Source organism: Leguminivora glycinivorella, chromosome 18, assembly GCF_023078275.1.
Source record: "Leguminivora glycinivorella isolate SPB_JAAS2020 chromosome 18, LegGlyc_1.1, whole genome shotgun sequence".
NCBI classification, from domain to species: domain Eukaryota; kingdom Metazoa; phylum Arthropoda; class Insecta; order Lepidoptera; family Tortricidae; genus Leguminivora; species Leguminivora glycinivorella.
The window spans coordinates 10,742,073-10,770,056 of record NC_062988.1 but is presented as its reverse complement, the minus strand read 5'-3'; the positions used below and the strand labels follow the sequence as shown (position 1 = coordinate 10,770,056).

Below are 27,984 nucleotides of genomic sequence, written 5' to 3'. Positions count from 1 at the left end.
CAGTGACAGTGACGGCTCGATTGCATTGCCTATGCCGCTGCATACGAAATGACCACGTTGGCGTCGAGTAATGATAAAATTTTCAAGCGCTATTTGGTAACTATATCGTTGTCTACATTCCCTTTGAGGTATCAAAGCGATGCAGCATGCATTAAAGTGGTTTATTTGTAAGCAGGGCGTTTCAGGCCCGGCGCGGGATTATTGTGTCAGGGATATAGTTACAGGGGTATTTCGTTCGGGGAAGGTGGACTGTTATTAACTTACACAGAGATCTTGGTTTAACAAAGGTTGTTTGCAGGCTCTCATAAGCCGCGGCAAAATGTCGGGATAACGCAAGGAGGATGATGATATGTAGTTTTCATTACTGAAGGTTTCTTATGCTGCAAGTGCAATAAGATCCTTTCTATCCACAGCAGTATAAATATATATCCTTCGGCTCGTTTACCCTATATATTATTACAAAAAAAAAAAACTTCCGAAATTTCTACAGAATTTCTGATAAAATAAGTCTGAATTGTAGATTCATCTACAATAACGACAATAGCAGATTCCTGTTGAAATTTCTCAATGGTTAATGACCCTCATCTCTTTGAAATCCACATATTGCCGACAGCGACAACGCATGCAATTCTATTCGAGGACCTATTTGGGAACAAGCTCGCAACCGTAGCTCAGCCTTCAGCATTGAGCACAATCGAACTTTGAGCCATTTCCCCGTACGGAGCAATTAGACGACCATCGCTGCGTTGCAGTTCCGTCCCACATGTACATGTACAATTGTACATACATGTACTTGTACAGGGTACGTAGCCAAATGCACAAACGCTCACGATAATATCGTTTTCGTAGCTATCTATTTCTATCGCTCTTCCGTATTGGCGCGACAGAATCAGACTGCGTTTCGATCGGCATCTAGCGTCAACAATTGTCATTCTGCTAGGCCCGCAGTACACGATCACGATATACGGCAGACATTGTTGCGAACAAAGCCCAGGCAAAATAGGTTCCGGCTGCAATCCGAATTTCACGAGACAAAAGGCCCCGTACGTAGTTTTTGATTAATCTTGGAGCTCGGAGAATCAATAAAGAGTAACAATTGGGTATTACGGATCGAACGATTAATCCGTCAGAAATTGCCTGACAGATACATGACTGACTTTTGAATCAGGCTAATGGAAAAAAATACAGGGTTTTAAAAAATAATATCTACAGGTTTTTAAATGGTCGACAACGCGCTCTCTGTTGTTACAGGCGTCTATAGGATACGGTTACTGTTTTCACCGACAAAAACTCTTGGATTATTTCGGTTACCAAGGATTCCGAGTAAAATATTTCATATTAATTAATACACAGCACAGTATTTGGTTAGAATATATTTGAAAATGGTACAGCATTGTGCCGGTAGTCTCCAGAGAGTACCCCTTAGTGCTGATATATGGTGGAATGTGTACTGTGACGGGTAGATTAACATCTGAATGTGGACATTTGACTTGGTGATGCTTCAAAACCGAGTTCTGTAGACTACGCGACTATTTTGGTTTTCAAGTGTAATATGTACTCATTTGGTTTTAGTTTTTAACGAATGTGTAAACACAATATATAGAACAGATGTAAGATTACAGTCACATATTAGGTAATATAAATGAATTCATAATTATTTTGGTGACAGATCGCTAAAAAAGCGTATTCCATATCTGCTCAATAGCTTACCTGCAGCCATCCGAAGTGAAAAGCACTCAAACAAATTTAAAACTATGCTATAATTTATATTATCTATTATTTAAGAAGTTTAATGATTTTTCTTTAAGTTAATTTAATTATGTTTATGTAATTGAGAGACTGTTGATCCCACAGACAAACTCGTTCTGTTCCAGAGTTTTGTGGGACTATATGTTAGATATAAGTTTGTCACTGTATATTAATAACAATAAACAATATATATATAGGAGAGGTTAGCAAGAAATAATATCTGCGTAAAAATTTACAACATTGCTTTTCACATCATATTACCGTACATATGTCTCCAAAGAAACAGAATAAATGTTACAAAACTATTTTTGAGTTATTTCGCTTTTACTAAATTATGACGCGATTGGAAAAGTTATGTCGAAAAAGCAAAATTGTAACATTTACTGAAAACTATGTGCCCATTATCTATTTCCAGTACAATTCTATAAGCCTCAACAATGCACGATTCCTGGTACAAACAGCCATTAAAACATAATCAAAGCAGAATTATAGATGCACAGAATAGTTTATAACCAGGATCGGTTTGCAAACACGTCCAGTCCCAGTGCGGGCAATAAGACCGTCTCGACTCCTGTTGGGACCTCATTAATTGAGATTGGGCCGAGGCAGATTACGGCAACCGAAAATGCTTCCAGATCCGACGTAAATCACAAGCTACAATTGATGGAAACAGACTCAAAGGTCCAGAAATTAGAGACGGTAAAAGCTTGGAAGGAATAAGGACATTAATGACATTTGAAACGTAAGGGCGAACCCGGAGCATTTTAGCACCGTCTGTGAGTTGTGGCGGAGGCGCGTCAGACTGGAGTGCACAATAAATAATCTGGCTAAAGTATTGTTCGGGAATTACCTTAACTTTGTATTTTTCCGTAAATAAACTTTGCGCAAGGGATGATCTGGGCTTGGGCAAATTGAAAAATTCAAGTCTGTGAGCGTCTATAGAATGCCGATTTGAATAAGATCAACTGAAAGCTTTCATTGAAAAGGAATAAAGATGTCTAGAGAGCGGCATATCGGAAAATCGAAGTCTTATAAGAGACAGAAAAGATAGTAATGAGTAGTGATAAAGTTTAAAATCAATACTAAATTAATATGTATGTTCATGCGCTGGTTGCGACGTCAACCTACTATGAGACGTGGCAAAATGCCTCGATAGGATTAGGCAAGGACGATGATGTTGATGACATGTTGTGACTTCAGACTCAATGAGCACTTAAAACTTAGGCGTTTTTATCCTTATATATAATCAAAATAAGTCGGGCTTAGCTTTATTGATTGGATAAATGACAGGGAATCGGCAATAATGAGCCCGGCAGCTCATCTGACGCAGATGGCGCGGACAGATGCCAATATTAACCTTTTTAGGGTGCGCTGGATATCCCAATTAACGGTAGAACGTTGTTTTACCTTTAAATTGTGCTATTATTAAAGTGCTTTATTTGTCAGTATGCTACCTCGTTTTACAAAACAAATACAATTTTTGTCTATATCGATAAAACGCTAACTGCTGACCGGTCTAAGATAGTGGTTATGAAGCCGATGATTCTGGATTCGAATCCTGGTATGAGCATTTGTGTGATCAGCATATTAGTTTTGTTTCGGAGTCATGAATGCCATGAGTGTTTTCTATATATTTATGTAGACAATAAAAGCCTTTTTGAGGTTACAGTGAGACAGTCGATCTGGGTGAGAAGTAATTAATCTATTTTATTTAGAGTTTGTCAATTAAGTACTTCTTGTGAAATTTAATGATTGTAATTACGTAGGTACAAGGTAGGTGCGTAGGCAGATGGTAAACCGACAAAACTTTTAGCAGACATACATATAAACCCCCAGGCATCTAAGAAAATCGTTTCATATTCATAAAACGAAATATATAATGTATCGGGTTGCCATGTCTAATATGCCGGGAGAGTTGTGAACTTAAAATTCATGAGACCATGTACCGGATGGCGTTTTTTCGAGTGGCAACATTGCGTTTACGACGTCACGAATCAACTTAATGCGTATGGCGGGACTTTATAAGTAAACAAGGAGCACGTACAGTTCCACGCAATTTTTCGAGCAATCTGATTTTTTAAGCAGTTATGTAAACGTCATACATAAATAATGTGACCTATATTCGTCCCACTGCTGGGCATAGGCCTTCACTAGGGGGTAGTCCCCACGCTAGAATAATACGGATTGGGAACTTCACATCTATGTACATCTTTGAATTTCTTCGCAGATGTTTTCCTTCATCGAAAAGCGTCGTAAATATGTAATTACTTTGATTGAACCGCTGTCCATGTTTTTCTTATAATTATCTGATGCTTTATTTCGTGCATGGTATAAACATTTTTATATTAAGGACCCGTTATTTCTAATAAATGTATTTTTATCTTGGCCTACTTTGAGCGCATGTTGTGGAAAATCCTTATAACGTATTTGTATTTAGTTACACTGACGCGTTTGAATTTTAACGTTGGCTCGCCGTGATATTTTAGCGGATAAACGCGGTATATCTACGGTAATTAATTTTGCACTACCTATTTCTAATTTAGATTTTATATTAAATTCAATGTTTAATTCAAACTCTAAATTCCTTATATTCCTATTCTCTTATTTTTTGTATATGAATATAAGTAGTACGTACACACGTACATAAGTCACACTGTCTCTACATGTATAATATGTACGAGTGCTTATTTATGCCAAATTAGTACCTACTAATTTGGCATTACACGTGCGAAAAAAACAAGTCCGATTATTTTTCGCACGTGTATAGTTTCACGTTTTTCAGTACAGATGGTCCTCTTTTCTCTCCTCTCACTGAAGTTTCGCAAATGGCAAAAAGCCCCATCTGTTCTAAAATGTATTTTTGACTCCACGAGTGATATATTGTTATGCATGAGAATCTTTAAAACAATATTAACCTACTTTCCTAGTTTAAGTATTTCACAAAAATGCCAAAGTACCGCAAAAACCCTTGGTGAAACTTTGCTCCAATAGATTTCCAAGAATTTGCAATTTTTCCAACTTGCAAACAGTTGCCGTCTCGCTTCATACATAATATTAATAAGGGATGGCAGATTTGCATGATTCCACTTTATTGAACAAGTTTCATCTTGTCATTCAATATTAAAGATTAAAGGCACTTTTTGTTAAAGGTTGACTGAAACATATTTATTTTATGCTAATGTGTAGGTAAATAGGAGTTTTTTTAATAATGAAAAAGGAACTGATTCTTACGAGCGGAATTTCTTGGGATCATTTCTCTCGGAGTAGTCTCCACTCTCAATAATGTACTAACTACGATTTCTATATACATTTCGAAACGTTTGGCATCAGAAATGGTTCTAAGCTCGAAGAACCTAAGTAGATTTTGTTGCAAAATTGTCAAAAATATGGAATACCATGTCGAAAGACTTCGATACCTACAAACACAATGCTCTATCTATGTGAGATACTGAATCGCTATTCCAAATTAAGTTAGACACTTATGTTACTAGGTCTATGTAACTAAATAAAATAAACTAAAAGGCATTTCAAGAAATAGAAGCAAATATAAAGAAACCACAAGCGACATAACATTGCAAATCGCTTTTTAATGGTGTTTATAATGGCCCGCGCTACATGTTCATGTTTAAAGTATGGCTAGCGCAGGTGTAATTTTTAAAGGTAAACCTTAAGCTGACTCATTGCTGTCAAGTAAATGTATTCATAATGTAAGCGAATCTTGGCGAAAAATCGATTATGGGAATCTAACTCGAGCCTCGAAAAAAATAGCCTCATCTGACAAAATGCATAAAATATACATGTAGGTTTGACACGCATAAAATTACCTATAGCTTCATGCTTTCAACAGGGGTCTGGTCGTCTGAGGCAACCTCAATTCGTGTAAATATCTTCGAAACGCAACATAGAATAGCTTTTAAGTTCGGTCGCCATACTCCGAATAAAATGGGTTGCAATCGTTCTATTAAAGTAGAAGATATACCTATTTAAGACGCATATACCTGAGGTGACCTTATTTGAATTATTAACCGGCTGGAGTTGACTCGGCAAACCAACGAAACACCATCAAAGCATACGCCAAGGAAGCGTGACGCTCAGCATTTTGACGATGACATCCCAAAACGCTCTTTCATTAACAATAACGCTCAAGTAATATTAATTATGGCTAAAGACAATTACAGCGTAAGGCGATTACGTAGAGATGACGTCATAAATTGCCTCCATTAAAATTCTGAGGAATTCCAAATTTGAATTTCGGAGGTAAGCGGTACGCGCGACATTTGGGAATCGAATTTGATAGTTGTAAATTGGTCTTTAATGGTTCTGGGGCGAGTAGGCTTATTTGCGTGTTTGGGGTTTAGAGACGCTTTTTAATTGGTTATGCGGTTTTGTTTTGGGTTTAGAACTATCTGATATTACAATATAATTAACTTCCTACTAAATAATTAATAGGCTGTTTAGTTAAAGTTCCCTATGCTTTCGTTTGCGAATTAATCAAGATGGAAATAATTTCATCAAACTAACATTAATAAATAATTGGTACTAATCCAAGTTTTCTTAAGACTTAGGAGGCACACAGACCGCTTCATTGCAAGCGATTACCGTGGCCAATGCAGACCTCTCTAGAGAGTAGAGATGTTCACAAAGAAAGAGTGTATATAAAACTGTATCTATTATCTACGTGTATTTTATTGTATTCGACTTTTATCATGGGAAAAAGTGGAAAATAATAGGGGCGCCTCCGTCAATGTAAACCGTTCGGCATTTGGCAACTATTGAGTATTTTTTTTATGAGAACAGTAAGAGTTGCCATGATGAAAAATTAGTTCCATTTCTACCTATTTACTCTTTTTTTGCCAACCTTGCTTCACTATAAGTTACGATTAAATTTACTTCTTATGAGTTTACTAAGTAAGAATCAAAGACGTTATTGTAATAGTAGAAACTCTAAGACGATGTACCTAACACGGCAACGTTGTCACATTCGTAATTATACAGAATTACCATAAACCAACAGAATATATGCAACGTTTGTACAAATTAGCGTGTTGGAACAAATATTTGTTGTCGCGTTAATTACCAATTACTTGTATAATTTGGTTTGTTTTGTTACTTTGTTTGTAATTATTATAATATCGCTCGTTATCTACCTAAAGTTTCTGTTTTCGACAGATTCAATGAATTCAATGCTTTTTTAAGTCAGTTTCCAGCCCTCTTTTCATCGCCTTAAAGGGTGATTTGTGGAATAAAAACTATCCTATGCCTCCGAAACTCAAACGAAATATCTCTGTACTAAATTTCAACTTAATCGGTTCAGCAGTTTAGGCGTGAAGAGTTACATAGATAGACATTTTTCAATATTAGAATAGATTGAAAAATGTTCAAAAATAATAAGGCAATGTCATAGTAACCTTCATTAAAGTGTATAAAAGAAAAGTCAAGCATTTTTATATTTCAATTCTGTTTCCAATTACCTATAAGTGAAATAAAATTGCTAAGTTTGCTTCTTTAATCAAATACGTTCGGCAAAGCTTTGAAGTAATCATCAATTCAGTGTTATTTCACATCAAGAATCACATAAAATAAAAAAAATATATTCAGTGTAAGTAGGTACATATTAAATGTATGTAGGTAACATATATTAAGCAATAATATTAGTAAGAAGTAAATGTTACACTAAAATTAGCCGAAATTCGAGACGAATTGATCCACCTACTTAATTCAATTTACTGATCATTGGAACTAATTAATTTGTGAATTACTCTTTAGACATCATGTTTCAAACAAGTAATTAATCACAGACATTTACTAGTAGATAATTAAATTAGTTAATAAAGTAAATCATGGAAAATATTTCGATTAATTGAAATTACTTGCCAATCAAGATTGGCTCCCTAGCTGTACCTCAAGATTATCGGGAATATAAAAAAAATACCTACAAGGAAAGTAGAAGTTTCACCACTAAGTAACACATATAATATCATACCATTTACCAGCCGTCTCATCAGAACATTCTGGAGTCATGCTTAGTCAATGTGACAAGCGTACCTACATCGTGAAAGGCCAGGTGAAAAGTAAGTCTTAATTATGTGTCTATAAATTATACTCGTATGTTTCTATTTTGTGTTACTATATTATTTATATTTGTAATTTTATTTTAATAGTCGATAAAATTTTGTGTAAACGAATACAGGTGTAACTACGTATTATTCGAGAACCTTCATCAGTATTGACATGATGTTGTTTTTGTATAAACAGGGGAACCAGAGTAACCGGACTTTATTTTTATGTCAAGGGCAGAAGCAAGTGTGTCTCAAAATAGCTCACAGCGGGAATGGTTGTTGGAGCAAGTTAATGAACAAGTGTGTGTAATGGGCGTTTTTATATTTATAAGAAACAGGACTAAGCTATTCATACAAAATACTAGCTTTTGCCCACGGCTTCGCTCGCGTTAAAATCTGAAATTGCAGAATGATCCACACAAACTTCCACCCCCCCCCCATTGTAGGGAAGTGGGGGGGGGGGGGGGGGTTATAAAGAGACAAAAAGCCCATGTCACTCTCCATCTCTTCAACTATCTTCATTTAGAAAATTATGGCAATTCCTAGGTCCGGTTTCCATTTTAATTAATTTTTAATTTTCCGGTTTCGATTAATAATTAGTAGTTAGGGTAACCAATAAAATAGAAAAGTAGCTATGTAGATAGGTAACTTTTTGTTTAAAAAATCAAGTCATTTTCCACTGCTTTTGCTATTATTTATATACCTACTTGTCAATATTCTTCGCCGCGGGAGAGCGATTGACTAAAATATCGAGCTTAAAACAACAGTTTTACACGAGCAGTTGTCTCCGCCCTAATGGGCAGCAATTTGATCCCCACACTGGGCACCCTAATGCAACCTTCGAAACCTAATACCTCCCTATCACTAAACTCAGCTGTTGTATCTACAACCTACCATCTATACAAGTAAAGTTTGATTTTCTTTCTATGTTGTCTTGGATATATGACCTTTTCCTTTCACATTTACAATTACCAAGTTAGTAATTCAGTTAAATGTGTACTGTTTTGTTTTTATGTACATGAAGAGAAGGTTTTATTTTTATTTTGGCGCCGTAGTAAGATGGTTAACAATTTAAGACGTCTGGTAAGGTGTCAATAATCGTAAATAAGTAGCTTAATGTTGTAGGCGTAAACACTAAGGGTGATTATAGATAAACCAATCTATTTAATTATAATGGTTATAGTCATTTACGACTTAATAAAGTGGTCTCATAAAAATGTTGAACCATCCACGGCTACTTTTTAAATTACGTTTAAGTACAGATGGTGTTTTTTTACGCACTAGTGCGAGAAGTGGTTCATTATATGTCAGGTCGAAACTTCGGAGGGCCATCTGTACTGAAAAACGTCGTACGATACACGTGCGAAAAGGAAATTCGTAACTCAAGCCGATTTAAAACATATGACTTTAAAAGTAGAAAATATACACGTCTCACTCAAACGGTATGAGTAAGTACACATGTTGCTACTTTATAGCACTAGTGCGAGAACTGATACTTTACGTACCTATTTAGAAACTTCAAAGGGTCATATTGTACTGAAAAAGTACATTAGGTACACGTCCTTTGTGTTGATTTAAAACACTCCTTACGGTCGTGTTTTAATTTATCGCCAATTGTTTGGAAGTTCCTAATTTGCGCATTTGTATCGTAATATACTATTTACGGCTTTTAAAGTTATTTGAATAACGACATCAGCCCCCACGGCCTGATCCGATTCGTTGACGGGTTTTTTAAACGACGTTTTACCTTCATCGGCGTCCAGGGAGGCATGTCGAGATTGTCGGGACGGGATACTTACCTGTAAAGAAATGAATCTAATTAATACTCAGAAAAGGAAAAACAAGAAAATTTTGTTCAGTTTTCAAATAAAATGGCTTCTGCCTTGGGATAATATAACGAGAGTCTTAAGTTAGTGAGGAGTATTAGAAGATTTCGCTTACAAAACGTTACACGAGACAAATATGTCAAATATATCTAACATGATCTTGTTTGTAGAACCATCAACGTGTTTCGACTGCGAGATTCCGCCGAATAAGGACGAATCTTCTGGAAAGTCATCTTTCTTTATTTTCTGCAAACGCTCATATATTTAATTTTTAGCGACATTAAATTAACTAAAAACTATTAAGACCACCGCCAATATGGAGCTCAAACGGAAGCCTAACAGGCATGCTAACATTTTCTAAAGCTACTTAAATGCTTATAGGTAAATTTTCTTCAATAATGAGCCTCTATTGTTTCTGATACCCATTGTCTAGTCGAGCTTAAAAACTAATATCGACATTGTAAAAGAATCTTTAGAAATATGAAACTACGTAAAAAACCAACCAAGTTCGCGGTATTTTATTTTTAACTGGAATCCCGACCTAACTCAACATTTCGTAGCATGTGAGGTCGTGTCAAGTGTCTTGCCCCTCACTCATAGCTTAGAAGAGTGAGTGGGATAATAATTCATGTGTAAAAACAGCTTGGCTATGGTTCAAAAAGTAATTTAGTAGTATGTTGCTTATGTCCATGGGCGGCGATGACTGCTTACCATCAGGCGGCTCGTCTTTTGCGTGTAAAATATATTTATTATTTATTTCAAGACATGTAAGTGAATTAAAATAGTTCATAAAGAATTGAAATATAAAATAAATCAGCCTATGTTACACAGAGGCAGTTCATAATCAAAATTTGAAATGGCATATTTAAATACATACATACATACATACATACATACATACATACATACATACATACATACATACATACATACATACATACATACATACATACATACATACATACATACATACATACATACATACATACATACATACATACATACATACATACATACATACATACCCACATACATAGCGGTCAAAATCATAACCCTCCTTTTGCGTTGCCGTAGTCGGGTAAAAATGTTCATCAACGTTGTCTGTGTTTATCCTTCTTTCCCCAACGGTCGTGAATTTATAAACAAGAACAGAAATTCTGTATTTGAATATTCAATTAATATTACCTTGGTCTTACACGAAAACAAGTGAATCGTTAAAATTGAGACAACGGCTGTTACCGAACTGTTCCGAATATCTGTGTTCGTCGAACAAAAGTAATCCGAACGAACGGCTTACACAGTTTATACACTGCCAGAGTCGTCCGAAAGGCTTCTCTGTGGTTGAATTTCGAACGAACTTTCGCCCTTTCAGTTTGGCGCGGTCAGCTGCATTCACATTTCAAACTGACACGTTCCAAATTTAAAATGTAACCTTCGTAATTTTGAATTTGGAACATAAACGTGATTTGAGGGATTTTTTTCTTTAACTGAATGAACTACGAGTTGATGTTGACCAGAGTCAAAGCTTGCATATATGTAGTATACTAAACTAAAGTTGTCAGTAGAAAATGATTTCTTCCTATTTATATATCATTATTATCGTCTTTTCGTACTGACAAAGTTGGTTTGCCATACTTTACATAATTTATTTCATCCACGAAAAAAACGAAACAAACTCAGTAGGCAAAGTTATAATGTCGAAGTTTAAATTAAAGTGCACCTCACTTTGAATATTGAAAGGCTAAACCGGGATCAAAGAAAGTGAAACAATAACTGAAGTATTTCCGCAGAAAAGTTCCTATTAAGTTACTGAATGACGTGAATTTAAAGTTCGCAAAGCGGGAAAAAATGCCGCTTCGGGCAGTTTGTTTTGGCTCAAATTAAAATTCCGCTGGGCTTCGGAACAAATTCGTGCTTAATTAAGCTAAATAGTCTAATTAAGGGAATTTTTGAAGTCCACGTCGGGAATATGAAACAAAATTTGATTTTCTGATACAAGGATCGAGTTTCTTAATTAAAGTTATCCGAATTCCCTGGCTGGTGCTAAAGTTTTCTTTGGAATTTTCAATTAACATTTAAAAACGTCTATTAGTAACTAAACAACTTGTCTTGAATCAAGAGCCTAAAGTATAATTGAAATTCCTAAATGGATCGCAGGCCACAAAGCCGATTATTTATTTTTGTAGTAAAATAATGAAAAAAAGTCCTGTTAACATTAGAATTGATATCGTCATCAATAGTGATATGTTGGTTGCGATTTTGTCGTGTACATTTCTTCATGAAAAATGCTCGCGCCTTAGAATCTGACGGCCTTCATAAAAGACTCGTTACCATCATCGCTAAATTATAATTAAATGATAAGAGTTTGTTGCCGTTTTAGAATACGCTACTCATGACGGAAAATGTATGTAATTTTTGGTTCTACTAAGTAACCGTTAGGAGGCGCTATTCACTTTCTCCTTACATAATTTTCTATGAGGTTTACGATGTCGAGTAACTTATTAATAACGCATGGTAGCCACAAAGCTTAATCTCAGATCATATACTAGAATAGAGAACGGACACGCCGCCGGCGGATGTGTCGCAGTTGTGAGCTCATTGAGCATTCATTTGTCCTTGTGTGCGTATCTAATTAGCAAGTCAAATGAACTGAGTAAAATGCACTGAGTTGTACGTCTTTAATCGCAGCTTGCAGCATTCGGGCGTAATTTTTTGTATGTTGAAGTCAACGAAAACATTAAAAATGCCTCGTTACGTGATATTTAATTGCAACAAAACAAAAGTTATGAACACTCAAGGGCCTGAGAAATATGTTAAAATCACAGGCAAGTAACAACTTCAGTACAAAATCTGACACGTTCGGCCCCTATACAAATAGATGAACTTGTTTCTTCTATCTAAGGCCCCATTTAGACGGTACGAGAACTCGCATACGAGTTTCATTACATTGCGGTATTTGATGGCTGTGCAAAATTAATCTAACCTCAACAGCCCGCAATATTACTAAAATCGCATGCGAGTTCTCACGCCGTCTAAATCAGGCCTAAATCTAGTTATGTGTGCGCGTGTATTGCACAATAGGAGCGTCCATGTAAAAGTGTGTGTGCTTTCTGCGAGAAGCGTATTCAATACAAATCGCCTGGTATGTGCGATCTCCTTGCTTCTTATATCTGTGTTGATAATCAATAACATGTAACATATTAAATAACGACTGCGATAAATATTCATTAACTGCCAGTTATTCGCTGTAACAGCCAAATTTTCAGTGAAATAATAACGGGACATTAATCGCGACGACAATTATTATTTATTGGCCCGCAATAATTCTTAATTGGTTTATATGTGAGGGGCTCGTATACGCTATCCATTATATGATAGCGCAGCAAAATACGCCATTTTGTTTTTCGTTTTGATAATGAAATAAACTTACAACACTTATTCTTGTACCACCAGTATCAGCTGAAATATGTATCATACAAGAAAAGGCGACCAAGTCAATCGGTGGTCAGAATACAGAATACAGATATTTATTGGCAAAAAAAAATGTTTTACAGGTCATATTTATACACAATGTTTAAAATATAAATAAAAAATAAGTTCAAAAACTAAAACCCGACTACTATAAAATGTGCTCTTAAAAGTATGAAACAAGATAGAATTGTTTTATGAAATTATCATGCATGAAATTCACAGCTGTGTATTCTTTTCAATACATAAACTCAATGTTATAATAAGTTTGTAAATTTTAGAAATACTTGCAGAGATTCAGAAGATGGCCGTGGTCGTATGCCACAAGCCCGACGCTTTAAGTTAGAGGGCGCCTTCGGCGCCCGGCTTAGAACCGCGTGCGTCGGGCTTCGCCCGACACTTTAAGTTAGAGGGCGCCTTCGGCGCCCGGTTTAGAACCGCGTGCGTCGGGCTTCGCCCGACACTTAAAGTTAGAGGGCGCCCTCGGCGCCCGGCTTAGAACCGCGTGCGTCGGACTCGCCCGACACTTAAAGTTAGAGGGCGCCTTCGGCGCCCGGCTTAGGACCACGTGCGTCGGCCTTCGCCCGACACTTTAAGTTAGAGGGCGCCTTCGGCGCCCGGCTTAGAACCGCGTGCGTCGGGCTTCGCCCGACACTTTAAGTTAGAGGGCGCCTTCGGCGCCCGGTTTAGAACCGCGTGCGTCGGGCTTCGCCCGACACTTAAAGTTAGAGGGCGCCCTCGGCGCCCGGCTTAGAACCGCGTGCGTCGGACTCGCCCGACACTTAAAGTTAGAGGGCGCCTTCGGCGCCCGGCTTAGGACCACGTGCGTCGGCCTTCGCCCGACACTTTAAGTTTGAGGGCGCCTTCGGCGCCCGGCTTAGGACGGCGTGCGTCGGGCTTTGCCCGACACTTAAAGTTAGAGGGCGCCTTCGGCGCCCGGCTTAGGACCGCGTGCGTCGGCCTTCGCCCGACACTTTAAGTTAGAGGGCGCCTTCGGCGCCCGGCTTAGGACGGCGTGCGTCGGACTTCGCCCGACACTTTAATTTAGAGGGCGCCCGGCTTAGACCACGTGCGTCGGGCTTCGCCTAACACTTTAAGTTAGAGCGCCTTCGGCGCCCAGCTTAGGACGGCGTGCGTCGGGCTTTGCCCGACACTTTAAGTTAAAGGGTGCCTTCGGTGCCTGGCTTAGGACGGCGTGCGTCGGGCTTTGCCCGACACTTTAAGTTAAAGGGTGCCTTCGGTGCCTGGCTTAGGACGGCGTGCGTCGGGCTTTGCTCGACACTTTAAGTTAAAGGGTGCCTTCGGTGGCTGGCTTAGGACGGCGTGCGTCGGGCTTTGCCCGACACTTTAAGTTAAAGGGTGCCTTCGGTGCCTGGCTTAGGACGGCGTGCGTCGGGCTTTGCTCGACACTTTAAGTTTAGACGCCGCTTAGGACCGCGTGGGTCTTTAAGTAGGTTTAAGACCGCGTCTACGGTATGTATATACACACTCTCATGAAGCATACTATATACTGAAAGAGACAGGTATAGCTGACAATCAGTATCGTGATACCGCATTTCTCTCTCTCTTTATGAAAATTATATTAATTTTAGATGATTAACTGGCTTTCAATAATACCGGGTGAAACAAAATTGGTAATACAAAATAATATTTTCTGGATCTACTCATGACTACAGCCAACTTTTACTATGGGACCATCTTCGAAAACATCACTTCAAAATCTACATCTTCATACAAATTATGAACCCAACTTTTGATATGATTCATTATTATGATGTACCCATTTCTCCATACTAATTCCTTGCAAATTTGCATACATATTAATGAACTCGATACCAGAATTTACACATTTTTTTTGCCGAATTCGATATAAGACCCATAGTAAAAGTTGATCGTAATCATGAATAGATCCAGAAAATATTATTTTGTATTACCAATTTTGTTTCACCCAGTATATTGTAGTAGTGGAAACTCATTATGCCATGATGACGTAACATCTACTACATCTAGGGTGTCCTACAATCTATGATACACGTCAGAATGTCAAAACAGTGTCAAACTACTTCTAGTTGTTATTATGACAATTTGCTGTATGAAATTGAACTTTAGGTCGAAAAAATATTGCAAGTCTTTAATAAAATCTAAATATATAAAAGAAGAAGCTGACTGACTGACATATCAACGCACAGCCGAAACCGCTGGTCCTAGAGATTTCAAATTTGGCACGTAGGTTCCTTATATAGTGTAGAGGAGCACTAAGAAAGGATTTTCCAAAATTCACCTCCTAAGGGGGTCAAATGGGGGTTCAAAGTTTGTATGGGGAAACAAGATTAGTTTGACTATTTTATACGAAACTTCACAGGAAGATTCCTTAAGACATATGACTGAATACGTGTTTCAGGTTTTTTGAAAATTTAACCCCTAAAAGGGTAAAAAGGGGGTGATAAAGTAAAAAAATCAATTATGGTTTATCGGGTCGCTGATCACGATAAATACAACGTTTTTAAAATCTAACGAGGCGGAAGTGAAATACCTTCTCCCCTGTTGTGGTGCAATGGGGTTTAAATATCAAAAAAATATATAAAAGAAGATATTGACTGACTGACTGACATATCAATGCACAGCCGAAACCGCTGGTCCAAGAGATGTCAAATTTGGCACGTAGGTTCCTCATATAGTGTAGAGGAGCACTAAGAATGGATTTTTCAAAATTCGCCTCCTAAGGGGGTCAAATGGGGGTTCAAAGTTTGTATGGGGTAACAATGTTAGTTTCACTGTTTTATTCGAAACTTCACAGGAGGGATCCTAAAAACATATGACTAAAGACGTGTTTCAGGTTTTTTGAAAATTTAACCTCTAAAAGGGTGAAAAGGGGGTGATAAAGTCAAAAAACTAATATGGGTATCGTTTTTACGGTTTATTGGGTCGCTGATCACGATAAATACAACGTTTTTAAAATCTAACGAGGCGGAAATGAAATACCTTCTTCCCTGTTGTGGTGCAATGGGGTTAAAATATCAAAAAAAAAAATATATAAGAGAAGAAACTGACTGACTGACTGACATATCAACGCACAGCCAAAACCGCTGGTCTTAGAGATTTTAAATTTGGCACATATGTTCCTTATATAGTGTAGAGGAGCACTAAGAAAGGATGTTTCAAAATTCTCCTCTTAAAAGGGTGAAATGGGGGTTCAAAGTTTGTATGGGGAAACAAGATTAGTTTGACTATTTTATTCGAAACTTCACAGGAGGATTTCTAAAGACATATGACTAAATACATGTTTCAGGTTTTTTTGAAAATTTTACCCCTAAAGGGGTGCAAAGGGGTAAAGTCAAAAACACAATATGGGTATCGTTTTTATGGTTTATCGGGTCGCTGATCACGATAAATACAACGATTTTAAAATCTAATGAGGTGGAAAAGAAATTTTCTCCCTGTTGTTGTGCAATGGGGTTAAAATATCCAAAATAGCCATAAGTATAGGTTTAGTTTTTATCTTTACTTCTGGTTCAAGAGATTTCAAATTGACACGGAAGTTCCAGGAGAACTAAGAAAGGATTTTTCAAAGTTCACCTCCTATTAGCATGATAATTTGACAGGGGCAAGGACAGGGACAGGGACAGGGACAGGGACAGGGACAGGGACAGGGACGGGACGGGACGGGACGGGACGGGACGGGACGGGACGGGACGGGACGGGATAGGGTTAGGGATAGGGAAGGGATAGGGATAGGGATAGGGATAGGGATAGGGATAGGGATAGGGATAGGGATAGGGATAGGGATAGGGATAGGGATAGGGATAGGGATAGGGATAGGGATAGGGATAGGGATAGGGATAGGGATAGGGGACGGGGACGGGGACGGGGACGGGGACGGGGATGGGACGGGGACGGGGACGGGGACAAGGATAGAGATAGGGACAGGGATAAGAATAGGGATTGGGGTCGGAATAATCGATCGGCAATCGATATCTAGGCAGTGTAAAATGCAGGTGGCTCAGTGGGAAGGGATTAGTAAGTAGGCATCGGCGAGTATCCTGCATCTGTAGACTGTAATAACTATTACATTCAATGTGCTGTAAGAAGATCGTTGTTTGCTTGCCTTTTATATGTTTACGTTTGCAATAAGTATAAGCAAAATGGAAAAAATTGTAAGCGATAATGCAAGATAGTACTTTTTACCCTACCGACCATAGCGTCGAGATACTGTCTATGTGGGTTGTATGAAGTTTCCCCAGTATAAATATTCATATACTGGGTAAAATACATACATAATTATTCGTACCTACTACCTACGCTGTGGTCGCTGTGTAACAATTCTACAATCATTGCAAGAATTTCTTTTAAAACAATAGTAATATGTGTAAGGTACAGTCGGCCAAAAAAGTGGTTTACCACTTTTCGATCAATAGAGTCGAAAAGTGGTAAACCACTTTCTTGGCTGACCGTACAGCAAATAGATCAGTTACAATGGCAGTCAAGAATTGCCCCGCTTTACCTTAATCGAAATAATCGCGGACAGATGTACCTACTTACAAAGAAACCTACGGATCCAAATGAAAATCTTATTTTTTGTAAACGTTTCAATAAGAATACTTTTATTACGCGGGCGAAGCCGCGGGTAAAAGCTAGTAATTATATAAAGCAGCCAAATTAGTTCCTTTGGCAAAAGCCTTCGTGTGTAACCGAAGTCGGATAATGCATGGAACTATGTCATTGCGCTTGCGGATTTGCAAGTAGTAAATTTTTCCGAGAAATTACTGAATTATCCGGTGTAATCAGGTAATGCTGGAAATAAAAGCTTATAATATGTACATATTTGAAATGTGCTAATTAAGCCCTTTCAAATGATATACAACATGTCATCTTAACTTCATTTTATTTTTTTGCTTCGTTACTTTATGACCTCTAGAGGGCGCCATGTTTCGTTTGCGGTGACGTTATATAGCCTATAACCAGCGGACGATTAAGACGATTCGAATGACATATCGCTTGTCAAATTCTAACGAGTACTTTAGAAGTTATGAGGGAACAGATGAACATACATACATACATACATACATACATAGTCACATACATACCGGTCAAAATCATAACCCTCCTTTTGCGTTGCCGTAGTCGGGTAATTAACATTTAAAAAAATTGAATATTAAAGTTATAATTAACAGTATTAGCCTGTGTGGTGACGGGTTAAGAATTTCACCACCCCCTTTCTTCCCGTGGGTGTCGTAGAAGGCGACTATGGGATATGGGTTAAATTGTGGCGTAGGCGAGAGGCTGGCAACCTGTCACTGCAATGTCACAGTTTCGTTTTCTTTCAACGTTTCAACCCCTTATTTGCCAGGAGTGGCACTGAGGCTTTAGTGGTTTCATGTGTTCTGCCTACCCCTTTATGGGATCCAGGCGTGATTGTATGTATGTATGTCTGTAATTAACAGTTAACGGGTATTTATCACATTAATTTTAATTTAACATTTAGATAATATACATTCATCGATGCTATAGTATGCCTTTTCTGTAAGTAGCAGTGTAAGTTTATTTTTAAATATGTGGTCACTTTTCTAATTAGTTATATCTGAGGGTAGTGAGTTGTACAAGGTTGGCCCCATGAAACTGAGTGACCGCCGTGACCAACGTCGTGGCTTGCGTGGGTGACGGTCGCGCGACGGCGATGCGAAGCATACGAAATCAAGCCTTGTCGATATGGAAAGTAGACGATGCGATGAGACGCGACTGCGACAGTCGCGCGACCGCGACCGTCGCCCACGCAAGACGCGGCGTTAGCGAGTCAGCGCCTCGGGGCTAGGAGCCGGGGGCGTCGCGCACTGTTTGATTGTTTATAATGTTGAATATGTGTCCTAGTGTCCATACAAGTGTGGTCGAGCCGGGAATTGAACCTGCCAGCTTACACGGCTGACGTGGTTATTATACTTCTTGGGGCGTCTGAACAAGAGGTTAGACGTTCCAGTGTAATTTTAGAAACGGAGGTACATTTTGAAACAGAGCACTTAAATTCAATAAAGTATGACTAAATTGAAGAAAAAAAGAGTCGTTTTACTACAGGTCGATTTAAAGCCTACCTTAATATTTATTTACATAAAGGTTGTGTGGAAGAAATCGATTTTTTGTGATAAGATCGCCTGTTGTTCCTCTTCTTAAGTGGCTGTGTATTCTTGCTGTATTGAGGTTTTCAATATATTATTTTTATCGTAGACTTTATTTATTTGCAATGCCAAGTAGGTAACTCATAACACTATTGACTCATATTGATATGATCATTAAATGCAAGCAGTTTCCATGATGCATCATTAAATGATAATTACGTTTGCCATTAACATCGGAGCTTTACGATTCCGTGTTACAGGTAATTAATAATACGAGCCATATAACTGCAATAAGGTGTAAGAGCCTTGGCATGGTAACATATGGTTATTTGAGAAACAGTTTAATACCGTATGGTAAAAGTACCAGTGCTCGACACCGACATTGACCTAGTAGATGCCATTTTCAATCTAAGATATTGTGAATAAATGTGAAAAAGGGTCTATTGGACATAAGGTGTCGAGAAATGGTAGTCTTACCTTACCTACCAAGTGATTTTATTTGACTAACTCTGCAATGCGCTTAGCACCTTTGCATGTAATATTATTCGGCTCATTTTGCTCTAGCTGCAGAGCAAAATGGTACAGTTGTACGCAAATAGTAAATACGATATCAAAAACTGTATCAAACGGTTTACGCAAGTCTAATACTCTGTCAAGTACTGGTTCGTTAACCTTTAGCTCAGACATGGATAGTTAAACCCATCGCAGAACATTAAAATCGATCCAGCCTCGACGCTAACGGACGTTTATATAAATCACCGCTAAACGCCCATAACTGCGACAAACACCCGACCTGATGCCAATTTTGACATAAAATAAATGGCGACGAATTCGTTACAGTAGAAAAATCGTTAGTCACTTGAAAAAAAGAATGAATGACGCTCACTCGAGTTGCCAGCTGTTTCCGTCAGCTGATAGAGCGGATATTGGCTGTTAGAGAGACGCCTTCGCCCTCTCTTTCCAATGAATAACGCCGTCCTTATCGGCGATTTTAATTTTTCATTCGTCACTTAATGAGGCCGCTTTCGATAGGGAATGAACTCCGTAGGCATTTGCCGCTTCAAGTAGTACTGCGGCAAAAACATTCAGCGACGGAGATTTAGGTCAAATGTCCTACTTTCAAAACTTAATTGCAATTTTGTTAAAATTACTTATGCACAAATCGCGTGTTTTGCAACTTGTTACATTAAACCTATTGTAAAAGTTGGCGGAATAGTAGTTTTAGATCTCTTTTTACAATAAAAAAGTATAATACGTTTGCACGCGATTCGAATGCGAGCGTCGTTTCGAAATTTGAACTGGCCAAGTTTATAAGCTGTATTTCGCGGTTCGCATTTCAAAATTTTAACAAGAGGAGTTCGTTCGGAAACAAAGCTCGTTAAAATTGCGATTAACTGGCAAGGCTAGCACCGACGAAAAATGCTAAATAAATACAATCGCGAGTAATAATCTAAGCTGTGATTTTATGTAATTATTCCAATTCGTGCGGTAAATTTTGCATGTTTCGTGAATACAATTTAATATTTCCTTTAACCTAAAATCTATGCGAGATGTGTAAAGTAAATGATAAGAATAATCATAATTCAAAGGGAAATAAATATTCCGATTACAATTCTGATCAAGTGCAATTGATTATTTCGAAAGCTATTGTATTAGCAGTATTTAAAGTACAAAGTTCCCGCTTGTTTGAACTTTGTTCCTTCCTGCTAAAATTCGATTTGAATTGCACAAAGTAAAATTAAGTCACGGATTTTAAGAGCTAAGTTTTGACAGAATCTCGCTAAAATTTGCGGTATCATGGCGCCGTTTGTGAAATTAAGAAGGTTTAATATATAATGGACGACCTCTGGGGCATGTTTGCTTTGACAAATTGCTAGCTATTAGTCAAATATTAAAGGATCCCTTCTGAATACAATAACAATTCATGTACTGTACTGTGATGAAGTTATACTCGGTCCGCGGTCAAAGCCAGGCACCCTCATAGTTAAAGGTCACTTAGTAAAGCGTTTGTGGCGTTTTGTTGTTGTTTTAATTTGCTAATTACATTTGGTAGTTACTAAACTATTGAATAGAACTAATCAAACATTTGAAAATCAAGATAAATGTAAATTTACTATTCAAATTGCTTCAATTCAAATACCGCAGCCGCTAAGTATAAGAAACACATTTTGTTCAACGGATTATACACGAAACATTTTCACACTAAATTCATACAAACGTCTGTGCGAAAAAAGAAAAGTCATAAAAATTATTATATCACATACATATAAGTTAAATTAAGTTTTATAGCCTTAAGAATATCGAGTAACACCTACTGTAACATGCACATGACTACAATGAAATAAATAATAAAGAAAAACAATAAAGAATTTCGAGTCTTCTGTTTCCTCACAGACTCTACAAGGCTACCAAATGTAAAATTCGCAAATTACAAAATTACAATCCACATTCTTCTTTCCCGTGTCCCATCGTATTTAGGGTTAGTAAACTATCGGACACGTCGCGTCGGCTCGTCCTATTTAAATAAGGCAGAAGCAATCGGGGTTCGAGCAGCAGATCCCTAGGGACGCTACTGCATTGCGGTGGCTTGCCCACGGTGCACGCAAAACCGCCATTACGTTAGTTATTGATAACCTATTTATGGGATATAGCTCCGGTGTATCATAACTAAAAATGTACTAAGACATACATATACATACATATAATCACGCCTGTATCCCATAAAGGGATAGGCAGAGCACATGATCTACTAAGTTTCAGTGCCACTCTTGGCAAAAAGGGGTTGAAAGAAATCCAAATGGTGACATTGCAGTGACAGGTTGCAAGCCTCTCGCCTACGCCACAATTTAACCCATATCCTACAGTCGACTTCTATGGCACCCACGGGAAGAAAGACTGTACTAAGACGATAGGGGAAAACTGTCTCATACAAACGTGGTCCCCATATTCCTCTGTGGAAACATTACTAAAATGATTTTTTGTCCTTCAGGCCACTGCGCTAAACGAAGTTACCGCTTCCTAGCTCCGTTGAACAGAAAAATAGTATACACAATTTAACCAGTAAATAAAAACAGTCTCAGATCGCACGGTCGAATTACATTTCTTAATTTTATGTAATCTACTATTACACCATTTGATATATTAACGAGCCATGAGTTTCCTAGGATTAACACAGAGCGGCAAAACTCAACGCATTTGTCAAAGTCCTATGCAAATGTGACTCGCATCAGTGTCAATCTCTTGGTAGCTGCTGTAAATTTTGTTTCGCTCATAGTCTATTTTAAACTTTCCATATAAAGAAGTTATAAGTCTCTGAATTCTAAATTTTCCGCATGAATATATTCACCGAATGCTCAAAGTTTGAATCGAGGAGTAAGTTTCGTAAAGTACACTAAGTGCAACGAAATAGGGTTCTTTTTCAAGTAATTTCATTTCAATGCACATGGGGTTAATTGTACAATGATGCATAATATGCATTCGGGTCATTTGACATGCAATTTTCTTTGTAAACTCGAATGTTAAATATTAAAATTGCACAACTATGCACGTTCCGTGAATTGGTGGCATTATTCATACTAATAATTCATCAGCTTATTAACTTCGCTATTATTTCATTTGCGACGCCATTATTTCTTTAAAGGAAAATGTCGAGAAAATTGTTTAACACGTTGAGTGCGGGACTAAGGAGTCATTTGCACGGGAGAACTCGCATACGAGTTTCATTACATTGCGTTACTTGACCAAAGTTCCACAATGTATCTAACATCGTATATGAGCTCGCTCACAATCTAAATCAGATAGGCGGATTCATCGTTCATGAAGTCTACTTTTGGGGGTTAAATTGTGGCGTAGGCGAGAGCAACCTATCACTGCAATCCCGTGGTTCACGTGCTCTGCCTACCCCTTTATGGGAATATAGGCGTGATTATGTATGTGCATGTATGTGTGTCTTTGTTAGTAGTAGCTTTCTTATACAAAGCGGGTAAGCTCTTCGATCAGCTACGCGCGTAGCGTTACGAAAACGGCAGTGAATGTGTTCACGGAAAGCAGCTTCTAAAATATTCAATTGAGAAAATGAACGAATCAATTCGTGTCGGATTTTCCAGCATAATGATATTCGTTTTAATTTGTCAGAGTGTCGACAAGTCAAACAAGTGCGAGATCCCCGGATCTTCCGTTTTTGCTCGGAATTAAAGGTTTACATCTGCTGGGTAAACATTGTACAATTTGTACACGTAATGTGCTATTTGGTACGATATTTTGATAATTGGTAAAGTATGTTAATATATACTCAGTAGTTAAATTTGACACACTAAAGTTTTGTTGCACTATCATGCACTTACTCTGCCTCAAATTGCAGGTGTATTAAGGAAAGTGCTCCTTTAAGGCGCTTTTTTTTGATATTAGTGATGCAAACGAGCTGAAAACGTCTTACGTAGTACTTGTGACATCTAATGAGCAGATATAGCCAGTAATTATAACTGTCATAAGTATTTATTTATATGGGGTTCCAAGCTTCAGCTTTATAAATGTGCAATGAGGATTTTTGTTCGAATTTCAAATGAAAGTCCTTACTGAACTTTTACCTTATGCTGATAACTTCGTACAAATAAATTGGTCGTGCGGATCGCTCCGCTCGGTCGTTTCGGATGACACTAAAACCGGCCTTACTACCTATTTAGCCCGTTTTCACATCATCCGATCCGATATCGGATGTCGGAAGGATTTCAATAGAAAATATCCAAGATGGCGCCTGTAATGTATGGGATATCGGTTGAAAACGGCCTTAAGAGTGCCAAATCATATTTAGCACCTCATAACGAGTGGATGTAACACCGCACACGTTCAGGGTAATCTCTACAAAGCTCCGGTAGAGGTATGATTATGCTTTTTTTGACATTCGCGGTGTAAACGAGCCGAGCCGACTTAGCGGGATGATGGTGATTTAAACATGTAATGTGTATACATTTTCACGTATTTGTCAACTTCTCGTCGTTATGGAAAATGGCTTTTACCTCTAGCGGCCCACGGTTCGAATAAAAGTACGTAGAATTATACGAGTACCAAGGTAAGTTGGCAGAAATTTTAATACCCTGATCAAGATTTAAACAAGGGTCACTTGCACCCCACCCGAGGTTAACCCACCATTTTCGTTGGTGCAAGTGGTCCTTAATAAAAATAATAAAATAAAATTCATTTATTTCAAGCTTCTTGGCTCATAATATTGTCACATCCAACATAATACAAATAATATATACCTACAATAAAAATCACAATATTTACATTAAATCAACATTACATAATTAATGTCATAATTTCAGAGTTTTGATGTGTAAAAAAACAGTTGCACCTGCGGGGCTAAAAGGCTCTAAAAACGTTGTCAACTTACCTTGATATGAATCTATAGCGTTTATTTGTGATATTACCATTTACCACATACTTAAAGGGTCATTATCAAAAGAAGTTCAATGAAGTTTAAAACATCAATGAAGCAGGTCATATTTGTAAGAAATACATGGATTCCCACAAAAATACACATCATTTATTTGATTAAAGAACCTCATTAATTTTCAAAACATTCCAAGTTTATTTTCTTTTAAATCCTTTGAAAGTAAAAACTAATCTAAAGGAACTAGTTCCACAACTGAAAATAGCAATTATAAAATAAATTAAGATTTCATACTCCAAGTTGCAGAGTTGTCTGAGACTGTAATAAGAATTGTTACAATTTTAATTGGGGTTTTGCTGTTGAAATGAGTTAAGTTAGAAACAAACATCTTGAAACTGATTTTTAAAAGTTATAAATGTAAAAAAATCTCCTCATTTCTACCGGTGAGAATCTGAATTCTGAGTCAGGCTGCCAGAACTCAGCGTAGGTGCGGAGTGTTAGGGTCACCAATGCAAAAGTAACATAGGCGTCCATGGGCAACAGAGACTGCTTATTATTAGGCAGCCAGTATGCTTGTTTACCACGTAGTATTAAAGAAACTAGTATAGTAAATTAGAGTAGAGTATTTTTTTTATTTTTATTATTATAAATGGGCTTACTCTTGACCACAGACCACAGTATTATTTTGGTTTGCTTAGTTTGGGGCTAAGTTGATCTGTGTAAGGTGTCCACAATATTTATTTATTTATTTATATTGCTAGTACAAAATCATTTACCTAATCGAGGAGTGTCTTTTCAAAATGGGTTATTTTTGAAGGGATTTCATAGAGAAATAAGGCCTTTGAAAAACACTCCAAAAGCTTGCATCATGCTGTACTATCATTTCAATTTATGAAGTTAGTCGAGCTTCTACATAAAATAGTAAGTGGATCATACCATTCCTACTCCACATGAAGTAACATAGAAAATAACGTCAGTAATGAACACAGCTTTGCAATAAAATGTTACCAAATCCAACACCTTCCTTCCCAATATAAACGTCAATTAGTTGCAAATACATCACGTAGAGAAAACGTGAGGGCAAAACACCTAATCCGCTAATCCCGATCGTTCTTCTCCCTCACACTTATGCAGAAAGCGAGACAGAAGACGAAGTTTCGGAAACGACAGCGCGATTCAGATAAAACTGCACTAAAACTTCAATGTAAACGCAGTTAAAAGTAGATTTAGTCCAGGTGGGGTTAACGGCAGTGTAATTTTAGGTGGTTTGTGGAAAAATAGGGCTTATACTTAACTTGTGGAATACGATGCAGGATTTAAAACCGTTCTGCGTAAATGGGCTGTAATGTATTCTTGAAGAGCATATTTGAGAGAATCTTCTCTAGTTTTTTTACTATGCCGAACTACAACTTCGAATTATACCTACTTTGATTGTTAATGGTAAGAAAAATGTTGGTACTATATTCTACTTTAACACACTTAACTGCGTCGTAGACACAATTTGCGAGAAGTTTCAAAAAAGTTTCCCGACAGCCAAAATATAACTAGGTATGATTTTTTTATACGTGGAAATTATAAGTCATAAACTTTCCGGTGGAACAATATTAAGAATCAAATTGCCTTACCACAGACAGACGCTGTGACAAGTTAAAAATTGCACTGAGATGCCTGTTATTACAGGCACAACGCTAAAATATAAACATGATAAATAAGGTCATTTATAATAATAAGGTATACGCGGCGTACGTTCTGAATCCTCCACAATTTTTCACCAAGTACGAACGTGATAGTTTCGGAACGAACTCTTGAAGCACTTTTAGTAGAATATTCAGAATAAGTTCTTGTTTGACTTGCTCTTGGCAAGTTCCTGAACGGTGGAGTCAATCTTGAGCCACTTCGCGACGTTCTGTCGGGATTCTGGGCCACATCTGCCTTAATAATGCCCATTTATATGATAAAAATTTAAGGTCGTAAATTTTTCCTTGTAAACGGCTAGGAATAATGCACAAGAGAATGTATTTGGTGTAGAACAAGACCATCATAAGCTCGTGTTGCTGAAATCATATTTTTGTGGGGTGAAATTCCGTTAGGTGTGTATTCAAACAGCTAAAGCACTCGTCTAGACTTAAGATTTAACATATGTAAGGCTTGCCTTTTGAAAATCTATCGCTCCAGTGCTTGTGTCGTTCAATCTCCACTAGTATAGATTTCTATGGCTTGTATTTAACCCTTAAATGCATGACCTTGACAAAGATTTATTCAAATTTGAATTTTGACATGCTGTCAATAGAGTCAAAAAGGCATGATGCATATATACAGGATGTAACATTAATGCTGGTGATCCATTTAAGAGCATAACCGGTATCGAATAGCGGTTACGAATATTATTTTTTAAATTTCAAAAACAGTACTTTGTTTCGGCTTAAAAAGAACTATAAATAAACGCATAGGGAACAGCTTGGTAACAAAAAACCTAACTGAAAAGTTGTCCGAAAGCACTTTTGATATCAATCAATATGTAATGCTAACCCCGCGAGTTACAAACAAGTGTGTACTGGGCACACGCAGGGCGGGGGACACGGTGACAGGAGTTTTGTTACATTGGGGTGGGACCTTTGACGGATGACTGTAATGTAATGGCTGTTGCAGATATTTACTGATTTATTTTGTAGTTTGTGTTGACTGTTGCATGCCAACTCGAGTTCGCACTGACACCAAGTTGTAGTTGTAGTTCTTATCAATAGCCAGCCTGCCAAGTTCTAACAAGTAAGTGTGAAAAAGGCAAGCATAGATATAGAAATTAAAAAAAAAAATATATACGACTATCTTGACTCTGCGTCTTCCGTTCAGTTTCGCTTCGATATTTAAGTGTTAGCATTCGGTAGAATCTTGCACGTGTAGTTTTCAGGTGATTTTAGCTATATATTTTTAGTAGGTTCATAAGACATGTATTGCATTTTTAAATACATAAGATCACTAAAATCGCGATAAATTTCCCTTTCGCACATATTACCTCGCATTACACGGGATAAAAAGTGATGTATATACTTTCGCGCACTATGTAATGGCTGTAATAAATTCGGGTTATACTTTAAAGCTACGCGCGTAGCTTTTCATTCCTCGTATCTTAGACTACCTCTCAGTATAAAAAGAGACTTTATTTTATGAAAACAGAGTCGAAGTTTCAAGCGTTCGAGTGAGAATACGAGGTAAAGACATGTATACGTGAAACGTTGCAGGTAGTTAACCAAAAACCCAGCAGAATGACACATTACGTGATTAAATTGCAACGAGGGTTGCCACCGTTCGGTTAAATGAATAGCAGTAAAGGGGAGTTGTGCGCCCGTGTCGAGTAATTGTGACTTTGTACCTTTTAAAGCACGGAC

The 27,984-nt window shown here is 37.6% G+C and overlaps 1 protein-coding gene across 10 annotated transcripts in view; it reads right to left on the bottom strand.

The window, feature by feature from the left end:
* The window catches only part of LOC125236157 (brain tumor protein), an 834,846-nt gene that overhangs the window by 6,411 nt on the left and 800,451 nt on the right, over nt 1-27,984 (bottom strand). For 3 of the 10 annotated variants that reach the window (XM_048142868.1, XM_048142858.1, XM_048142866.1), the window contains one exon: nt 1,711-1,735. The exons of the other annotated variants lie outside the window; for them this stretch is intronic. Coding sequence is in view for 1 of the 3 variants with exons in the window: in XM_048142858.1 (XP_047998815.1) it covers nt 1,711-1,735 (25 nt within the window). In the remaining 2 variants the exon portion in view is untranslated. The remainder of the gene's footprint in view (nt 1-1,710; nt 1,736-27,984) is intronic. 10 annotated transcript variants of the gene reach the window in all.